The 11,036-nt window shown below is 30.5% G+C and overlaps 2 protein-coding genes across 2 annotated transcripts; both read right to left on the bottom strand.

The window, feature by feature from the left end:
- On the bottom strand, window positions 181-893 carry LOC109235034 (heavy metal-associated isoprenylated plant protein 47-like). Its single transcript, XM_019401043.1, has 3 exons — window positions 851-893; window positions 656-734; window positions 181-491 (listed from the first exon to the last, which is right to left on the bottom strand). The coding sequence occupies exons 1-3, from the start codon at window positions 854-856 to the stop codon at window positions 226-228; spliced, it is 351 nt and encodes a 116-aa protein (XP_019256588.1). The 5' UTR covers window positions 857-893; the 3' UTR covers window positions 181-225.
- On the bottom strand, window positions 8,455-10,192 carry LOC109234365 (L-type lectin-domain containing receptor kinase VIII.2-like). Its single transcript, XM_019400333.1, has one exon. It carries the CDS (start codon window positions 9,785-9,787, stop codon window positions 8,702-8,704), a length of 1,086 nt encoding a protein of 361 aa, XP_019255878.1. The 5' UTR covers window positions 9,788-10,192; the 3' UTR covers window positions 8,455-8,701.

Genomic DNA, 11,036 nt, shown 5'->3' with positions numbered 1-11,036 from the left:
TATATATATTGTATTGGTCAACTTACTTCCTTTAATTTTGTCAACTAACATTGACTCCAGAGACGATAGAAGTGAAAATATATAAGTTTTCCGATAAAGGAGGATAGTATTTATGCAGACCTTACTCCTGTTTTGTGAAGGCGGAGATTTGAAAAAGAAATACGGTAGTAGAAAAGCATGGAGATGAATAGGCAGTGGTTGAATATTAATTAGTGGTGCTCGGTTTCACATAATGGTGCAAGTTGGATTATAAGTATCATAAACGGGTTGGCATACCGGATAGTACTGACCACATATTGGTGGGCATTTTGGACTTGAGCAAATTGGTTTTTTGGGAGTAGCTGGCTTTTCCTGTTTCACGTCTTCCAAGCTCACAATGCTTGAACAACTGAATTTCTTCCTTATGCACTTCATCAGCCTGAAAAAATTAACCCCTACTCCAATCACCACCAGATGCCCTTTTTCCTTGTCTACGTTCACTGATATTACCCCTGCAAATATACAATCCATTAATTCCATCTTTTGTTCCAATTGATCGAGTGGCTTTTTGGAAGAAAAAAAAATTTAATATGAAGTTAAAAGTTGAGATAATTGAGAAGGAACAATTATTTATACCACCAACAAGTTAAGCAAAAGAGTAAATATGCATAAATACCTGCACTTCTTACAGCTATCTGCATGGCCTTTGATCTACAGTTCTCGGTGTTGAGAGGGAGATCAATCACAATCTTTTTCTGTATGACATTAATTAATTACTATTTATTTTATAATTTAGACCTAGCTAACTCAACACAGAGAAGAAAAGAAAGACAAATATTCAAGAATAGTACAAGCTTAAAGACTTAATTACCTTCATGTTCTTGTGAATATATTAAATGGATATATCGGAGCTTAATTTCAAAATGATAATGAAGGGACATTATATATAAAGAGCCTAAATCGGTCTATTTAGGGTGATGATTGCCATATTGTCATCTCATTCTTCTTTGACAAAGACAAATACCGTGTTCAATTCATATTATATTAGGAAAATTTTATTTTGTGTCTCATACAACTGACACTAATTGTATGAGAGTGATACTAGTTGTATGAGGCAACCTTTTTATCTCACAAATTTGTGAGACAAAAATGAGCCTCATATAACTAGTATAAATTGCATGAGACACAAAATAAAACTTCTCTATTATATACTCCGTACTACTTACAATTGTTTTGGTTATCCTATATCATAATCTAGTAGCCTAATTACATGACTACCTCAATCCTCGACGATACTAAAAAACTAAATCAACTCCCCAAGTCTTCTTAATTAATTAATTAAGCTTCTAAATTATTAAGTTGTTAATTAATTTGCTGGAACGGAAGACAATTGCATGATATTGGAATAAAAATAGAATGAAAAATCAGTAATATTCAGCTGGATATGAACTCGGTCGTCGTCTCACCTAATGACTTTTGGTCAATAATATTTACATATCACGAATATTGTTGCAGCCAAATGCACACGCAAGTATACACGGTTGTCAAGTAATAAAGTGACTAAAAGTCGGATATCGAACCCACGAGGACTTGTGATTGACTATTAACTAAATTAGACTATCCTAATTATCTAAACAAGAATTAAACCTAGAAATATTCAATTCTAAACTAATCAAATAAAGGAAAATAGATGGTGAACTCTGAACAAGGGAAAAAACAAATTTTTATGATATCAATGTAACGAAAACGATCTCGGGTCATGGGCTATCTAACATTCCTATTGTATTCTTCAATTAAATTGACTAACTAATTTATCTGGTTTATTGGTTGACATGATTAATATTGCTCATAACAATCTGTCGAGTTCTTACTCGCCTATTCAAGCTAACATAACGTCTATATGTCTATCCTAACCGCGAATCTGTTCCCCGATGCCCAGGTTCAAGAACTTGCTCTACTCAATCCTATATGCAATCTAGAATTCCAACGTTCGAGTTCAATTCTAGATTCATAGATAGTATTCAATTGTGATCAAGCAATCAAATAATTAAGCGCAGAATTGAATAAATAAACCAATATGATCAATTAAGAAATCAAAATCAATATTCGAATAACAATAGTCATGAAAGAACTAGAAACACTAGAACGTGAAGTTTAGCTCCACATAGACATGATAGCAAAACAACGAATCATACAAAGAAACATAAAAAAAACTAAGTTTGGTGGAAGAAAAGATGAAACCCGGCCTCCACGACGGCTTTGTGCTTGTGTTTTCCTCTAAAAAACGTCTTCCCCTCAAAATAGGTTTAGGTTGGCTTTTATAAGAGTTGGGGACATCTTGGGATCGAAATAACCGAGTCCCGATCGAAATAGGACATGTTCACGTTTTGAGCGTCCAGGGCAGCGTGGGGCCCTGGCCCTGGCCCTGGCGTTCAACTTTTTAGCATTCTGTTTTGAGCGCCACAGGTAGCGCCCCACGTTGCCCGTGGCCCTCAAATGTGCACTTTTGTATTTTCTTCCCATTTTCGCTCCAATTCGCGCGCTTTCGTTCCAAATCGCATCCGAATGATTCTTACACATAGAAATACCATAAATTAGCACAAATCATTATATTATACATCCGAAATCTACAAGACATGAGCACAATATGAGGCAAAATATGTAAAAATATGCATACTTTAAGCCAAACATCAAATACAGAGAGAAATTTTTTACTTTATAGAAACTTCAAGTTGCTCGATCCCAATATCCCACGGTCCAATTATTATATACAGTACTTGTTTTCTAATCCCTTCGGTTCACAATAAGTGTTCAATTTACTTTTAGCACGCCCATTAAGAAAATACTAAATTCTATACAAAAATACCTACTATGACTAAACTACCCCTAATTAAACATTTAATGTGAGGAGTAAGAAAACTTTTTAGGGATATGTACATAGGGGTTATTTTGTAAAAACAAATTGAATTCTTTCTTGATTACATAACTGGACACTTATTTTGAACCAAAATGAAAAAGTAAATTGGACATTTATTGTGAACCGGAGGGAGTAGTAAAATACTAGGTTTATATACTTGGAAGTTGGAATGGTCCCAACATCCCAACAAACTGAATTAATTAGGTTGGTTGCCTATATAGGCTGCGTAGTACTCGTTGACCCTTGGATAGAATTAAGAAGGAACAACTGTTAAAGGAATAAAGTAACTACTGCAATTCTTGAATCTGATTGTCTAGTTGTTTTTTACCTTTACGATCGATAGAAACTCAATGTATTTTAGAAACCCAATTAAGGGCCAAGTTATATTTCTTTGCGACTGTTTCGTAACCTCCTCCTGCGCGCCTTAGAGGCGGAGCCAAAATTTCAAGCTTGTGGGTTTGGGATTTTAATTTTTTTAAGTTACTGGATTTTAAAATAATAATTTATACATATTTAATATATTTTTTAAAACAAATACATGGTTCGAACCATAGTTACTGGGTTCGGCCGAACCCGCACTCAACTCTCTAGATCCACCCCTGGCGCGCACGATGTTTATTGTCGTAGTATAATATCGTATTTTAGCTTTGCCTTATTGGTTTTCCAAATAGGGATAGTTATGACATATCTATATCTATCTATGTATCTATATCTATACTATATTAAAAGCACGAATGACCTTAGCGAAATGTCGTTCGTCTTTTTTACCCTTTAAAAATAGATTTCACACTAGACAAAATAGTAATTTGACTATTCTCTATTATTTAAGAATTATCATTTAATTATTTTCCTGATATTTAGTACTTAGAAATCAACTAAAAATTATGTATTGAATCCTTCCTTACTTAAAATAAGTAAGACAACATATTTGTAGAAGGAAAGTAACAGCCGGAAGAATTAAAACAGGAATTGAAGTTTCGCCTACTTATAACTCTTTTTAGGTTATTCTTTGTAGTGACGTATAACCAATTATATTTTATAATTTTATTATTTTAGTAAAAAAAAATTAATCGACGGGAACAAATAGAAAACTACAAATAAAGTCTCGTGAACATAGAACTCCTTCTAAGTTTTCTTCTAATGTGATCTATTAGTACTCTTTTAATGTGAATATTTCAAAGGGTATTTACAATCCACCTTCCAACAAATATCCTCAAAAAATTAAAGGCTAAAATTATCCTTACAACTTAAAGTGTACACGTACATTTGAAATGTACTAATTAAAATTATGTTGTAATTTTAAATCTAAAAATACTGAAGTTAGTATATATCTGCCACTAAGTTTACAAAAGTATTTTTTTTTTACAAATATCTATAATTATTTATGAGTAAAACAAATATCTGTAGATAAGTTTACAATTGACATGACTATATTTTAAACTATAATTTACAATTATAATAAATAATATAATGTTTTTTAATTTTTGTTGTAAACATATACATATTAAAGCACAAACCGAATTTGATAGGTGAAACATAGTCAAGATACTAAAATTTATATATCGAAATAAATAGTAATAAATTATCATATTTCTTATAAGAAATTTAAGGTAATTATAAGTTTTTATTCTATAAACTTAAGTAGTGCACGCATGTCGATCGTCTTTTTTACCCTTTTCAAATAGAGTTCATACTAGACAAAATAGTCATTTAATTATTTCTTCATATTTAGTAATTTGAAGTTAACTAATACTTTAGTTATTAAAGTTTTCTTTATTTGAAGGACTACACAGTAAATCTTAATATTTAGGACATCAAAATCAATTAAATTTACCTTATACAATTCAAATAATTTCTCTATAAACTTTTTTCCTTATGATCTACGTACATAAAAATTAGCAGTGTATATTTATAAGAAGCATTTTAAAGCTCCATTCAATTTAGTATACTTTTCCACAAACTTATTTAAACTATTATATACATCAATTTATATAATTATTTATTTGAAAATATACTTATGTGATTAAGTATAGTTTATGTTTTTTTCTACCTATAACATTAACCCATTCTAACTATTTTAAAATCGTGAGTACTATGAAAAATATAAAACCCAAGTTTGAATTATGTGTGAAATCCTAATTTTTAAAATTTATCAATCACGTTTTACCTAAAGTAAATTATTTACTTATTTGAAGTGTGTACCATAACTGTAATACCTTTTATGTTAATTTTTTTAATTTATTTAATAAACTTTTGTATAATATTCGAAACTACATTTAATAATTATTTCGACTTGCAAACATCATCTATTCTAAATGAGTAGTATTTATCAATAATTAGAAAACGCTTTAGTATAACTCAAAGACATTATTTAATACTACTTATGTTTTTTTAAAAAGTTATTTACTTATAGACAAGGGAAACACGCGCAAAGCGCGTAACCTAAGACTAATCTATATCTATCTATCTATATCTATTTATACTATATTAAAAATACGAAACCCCTTAGTGAAATGTCGTTTGCCTTTTTTACCCATTAAAATAGGCTTCACATTAGATAAAAGTGTAATTTAACTGTTTTCCTAATATTCAAGACTAAATATTTAATTATTTTCCTAATATTTAGGAGTTTTTTTCATTCTTTTTCCTAGAATAATAATTAGGAATTTGAATTCAACTATAATTCATTCAAAATGTGTAAGAAGGAAACCGTATGTACCTTTGCTTAGAGTAATATCTTGAAAACTTTGTTGTAGCCTATCGAACTGAAAAAATAAATGAATTACACACTTAATTTCTCTTCCCTTTTGGAACCAAACTGTACACCTTAGGATTCTTATGTTTTGCGCGTGTACACCAACTTGAGAATATAATTTCCCCGGTTGTTCAGTTTTCTCAAATTGTCCTCCAAATGTTTAGCAATTTATAATTTAAATAAAAATAAATATACGAAGTGCATTTATAATTGTCTATTATAAATATACATACGAAGAATAAAAAGTAGTCTATATGCTAAAACATCTAACACAAATTAAAAAAAAATAGGTTATTTCTTCTCATATGTCCAAGTCTTGATAGACAAATTTACTTGGTACACGTTACATAAATAACAGGCATCCCATAAAATTAATCAAAATTTGCATAAACTAACTTTACCACTTACACAACAAGTAAAAAATAAAATCCTAAAATTCCTATCATAAAAAAAATGGGAAAACAACCTTTTCAAGAAGGTATCGAAGGTTTTTCAATTGCTAAAATTCTAAACTAAATAAAAGAGAAAAGATAACTTTTCAAGAAGTAGTGAGAGTTGTTTTACACCTCCAAATTTGCTTTAAACATCAAATTCTCCCCTCAACTTGAACAATAGACATTATATGTATTAATTTAATGTTTAAACATTTTATTTTATACACTAAACATAGTTTTTAATATATCACTAATTGAGAACGGGATACATGCGCAACTGCGCGTACCCTAACACTAGTTATTATAAAAGCACGAATAATTCAGTCTAAATGTTGAACGACTAAAATATCCCTGAAACATTGATCGACTTTTATGACCTTAAATATTTGTATAAGTTAAGGATATAATGGTAAATCATTTAAGTGTGGATTACACCATTTATTCAAACTCTATTTTTGGTTTAAAAAGTTATATTACAAAAAGAAAAAGGAAAAAATCTAAACTTATAGGAATTATTACACATCCAAAGTGCTATATACGATAGAGTTCTACATAGGTCTTGAATAATTTTATAAAAAAACATGTACCCTAAATTTTATTTTTCACAAAACATCAAATCCTACTGATAGTGTTAGATGTTAATAACTTATCCTTATTCTAAATCTAACCTAAACATTCATAAACAAATCACAAATAAACTTTACACGGATTAGACGAACAAACCTAAGATAATCCAAGATAATAAATATAATAGATATAGATCAATATATGTTTTTTAAGAAAAAATTATACCCTATGACATCTTTTTATTTTTCAAAAAAATTCCTATAGATTTAATTTGGACTCCAAAGAGTCTTTTAGGTTAATGACGAAAACGTGGGGTTACGAGAAATTATTGGAACATTAGGGTTTTAGCAATACTAAGGCAAAGAGTAAGACGTAAGGAGATGCTCTGGGGAAACGATCGAGCTACTGCAATTCCGGGGTAAAACAATTACTGTAATAGTTTTTGTACAAATAAATCTCATGAGTACGCTTGTGCTTAAACAATAAATATTAAAGCACAGGGGCTAACAATCCCAAATATTGGATTGTATTTGTCATTATATGTTTTCTCACACGAATAACTATGTATTTAACTTTCAGGAGAGATATTAATGTTGTAAATAGATCAAGATGAAGTAACCAAAGAATCAAAAGGAAAAATACACCCAAAATATCTATATATATATATATTAAAGGAATAAAGTTACCAAATATAATTAGCATTGTGGTTAAGCCAAGTGGCAAGCTAATAAATGCCAATAATATATGGTAACTTTATTCTATATTTGATTATGTTAGTCAAATACAAATATACATACATATACACACACACACACACACATATATATATATATNTTTTTTTTAAATATAAGACATACACTACCAAACACATATTCCGGCGATCACATTTTCAACGTAACACTATCAAATCAATTGCCCTTTGAGAAATCTATTATTTACCAAGATATATTGATGATAATTGAATCAAATAGTAATGAATAATTTAAGGACTCAATTAAAAATATATTATTTTTAACACGAAATGGATTCTTACACTTAACAAAAGAAAACTACCAATCAAACTAGAATGTAAAGGTAAAGAACTATACTAAAAGTGCAATCTATTAACATTTACCATTAAAATTTTTAAACTTTGTACAAAAATATACATACATATATATATATATATAGGTGTAATAATAAATTTAAAATAGCTACTCCTATAGGCGGTTTGGTTTGGGTTTTTTCGGTTTTTTTCTGATTAAAACCAAAACCAAACCAAATTTGATCGGTTTTTAAAATTCAAAACCAAAACCAAACCAAACCAAAAAGTATCGATTTTTTTGGTCGATTTGGTTTGGTTTTCGATTTGGTTCGATTTTTCGGGTTTTTATGAACACCCCTAATGAAAAGTGAATGAAAAAACTTTATTCATTTGTTTGGTTCGGATGAAAAAACAACAAAACTCATACAAGCTGGAGGAGGCTGAGTAGAAACTTATTCTTACCCCTTTCCCTAATTTCAACCCATGACCAATATGAGCTCGAAGCTTCTTCGTAATTCCCGGAACTTCTTCGTATTGACTCCCAACGTTTTTGGATTTTAGAATTTTTGCCCCAAGCCCCCAACCTAGCTTAGGGGGTCGTTAGACCGTAGCTTGCTACTGAAAAATGTTGCTAGTCTACAACTAAAATTCTTTATAGGAAATTACCGGAAACAATTTTTCAACTGACCAAATAGTGTAAATAATTGCCTATGAAAAGGGGTAATTGCTACGGTGAACAAATAGAAAAAATTAAATATTCTGATAGAGCCATTTCACATAACAGTCTCAAAGAGAGAAACTTGATAACACAAAAATCAATAAAAACCTTGAAAATTTTATGAACTACCAAGACTTCAGACTACCAATCTGAAGCTGTATATTAATGACCATACCATTGAGCAATAGTTAGCAGAATTACACTTGGATAGTTGATCATTAAATTACAGCTACATAACAAAACAAGAAAAAGAGCACAAAACTTAATTACAGACAATTTAACCAACCAAATTAAACTCCCAAATAAGTCAAGTACCTAAATTCTTACTCTTACCATCTTCGATGGCTTTATCTACAACTACATTGAACTTTTTGTACTCATCAAATTCCTTACTATCATTCTGTTCCACTGCTGGATCTTCTGGTGCCACTGGCCTCCTACTCCCTAAAATAGTCCAAACAATTACCACAATGAATGCCCCTAATGCTCCACATCCAGTACCAAATAGCAAAGCACCAAGAATTCTCAAAGCACAATCACTTTTACTATGTACTTTCAACTCTTTTTTTTCAGCTTCAAATGCTTGTGGATCCAATGGCTCAGAATGCATCCAGTTTGGTGCAGTTCTTATCTTAAATCCCAATGAGTAGATATTGCATTTTTGAGTGGAATTTCCACTTGTAGAACTTAACCCCACAAACAATTCTTCCTCTTTCCACATTCTTGACAAGTCAATAGGGCAAGAAACCAATGGATTAAGTGGCCTAATGTCACCTAATTTACTTAACCTGACTTCTAATCTCTTTGTACTTGCTTCATAATCAATCCAAGATTGTAACTTTTCACCACTATTCAGCTCCAATTTAACAGAGCTAACATTGCTCACTTTGACAGATACAAAGCTGCTTAAATCAACACCAACATGATTTCCATTCACATCACCATATTTCTTATCCAAGAATGTATCAAATTCCACAGCAAGAAACTTCATTTTTCTAACACCCAATAGCCCAAATGAGCCACCATCAAACATATTAAATGGATATCCAATTGGTACCATTACAAAAGCAAAGCCATCCCCATTTTCTCTTGATAAGGAAAACACAAAATGCATTGAAAAAGACACCATTTTTCTTGGATTTCTCTCAACTAGCTTAATGGGTTTTTTGTTCAAGATTCTTCCTGCAGTAAAACCCATTGACCCACTCATTTGTATACCACCATTAAAAACCTTAGCATCACCATAAAGTGCAAGCTGAGACTCAAAGTTTGAATCTTTACCAAAATTCTCAAAATCAAATGACAAGTTTTGTTCCTCAGATAGGCTGATTCTGAAGTAAAAACACAAGTAAAAGAACACTATAAGGTACCTGAAAATTGATAAAGTACCCATTCTTGATCTTGGCTTGATTTGAGCTAAAGAAGCTGCAACTTTTTTTTACCCTTTTTGTGCTGGATTTACCAAGGTTTCTTTTTAGATGAACCCATATAGAGAAATATCAAGAAAGCTAATATATAAAAATAATTTTGAGGGTATTTATTACTATATTATAGTGGAATTTTCTAGGGTTTGAGTTGAGTGCTGAGAAAGAAGAAGGAGAATGCTTGGGGAAATGGGCAAGAGGATGGTGGACTGGTGGTGATATGGGGGGAGTGGTAGGTTGGACTTGGAGGTTGTGAAAATTAAATGCAAGTTTTACTTGTTTTCTGCAACTCTTCTGATTCACTTTCCCTTCAGTGGTTGCTGACTGAGGGAATATAATATGAGATTCTTTAATCTTTATCATAATGTCCTCCTATTTTCCCATATTATCATATTTAGTCCTATTGGTATAGATTATATGAACGAACACAAAACTTACGAAAGAAAGAAAAGATATTTTTGTAACTTATGATCTAAAACAAGTTATATATATTTGTATGGCTATAAATTATGTCAGTAAAGATAAAATGATAAATACATCATTCTTTTTTTATAGACTAAAAAGAACAGTGTGTCATATAAATTGAGACAGAGAGGATAGTTTATATTCATTCACACTCTTTTTTTTTTAAATAAGGATTTTGCCCTTGTGGCCAATGATATGCTGAAAACCATGAAAGACTAGAGTTAAAGTAAGTTCAAACAAATATATTAGATGATTTATTTTCATTTCTGTAAGACTTCGTGGATAAAACTATTCCACATATATATTGATATAAATTAATAGGTAATTGATAGAATAATTGAGGTACAAACAAATTAGCATACATTACTCAAACTGTATTCAAGAATTGTTATTGAAAAAGTAGTCATGCTTATTGTGAAAGTCCAAAAGATGAAATGTAAAATCAATGTAAAAAGTAAGTCACGTTTTTTAACCTCCTTTTTTCATATATATAGGGCTAATTATGATTAGTGCAGTTAAGGTTCACGAAATTAAGATGTCCCACAATACACTAATGAATTTAAGCAAAGCAATTTATCATTATTAGCTTTTGAACTACGCATTATGCATCTATTGTGTCTATTGAACTTTTTCCCTAAGCATTATGGTTTTTAAAATGTCATAAAACACAATGATTGCAGAGAGATGAAGGTCGAGTTAACTAGTGCAAAGCAAAACTTGGTTGCACCTTTTCATAAAAAAACACAAAAATGT

Source organism: Nicotiana attenuata, chromosome 11 (genome assembly GCF_001879085.1).
Source record: "Nicotiana attenuata strain UT chromosome 11, NIATTr2, whole genome shotgun sequence".
NCBI lineage: Eukaryota > Viridiplantae > Streptophyta > Magnoliopsida > Solanales > Solanaceae > Nicotiana > Nicotiana attenuata.
The sequence above is the reverse complement of the archived record's forward strand: the minus strand, read 5'-3'. Positions and strand labels throughout refer to the sequence as shown.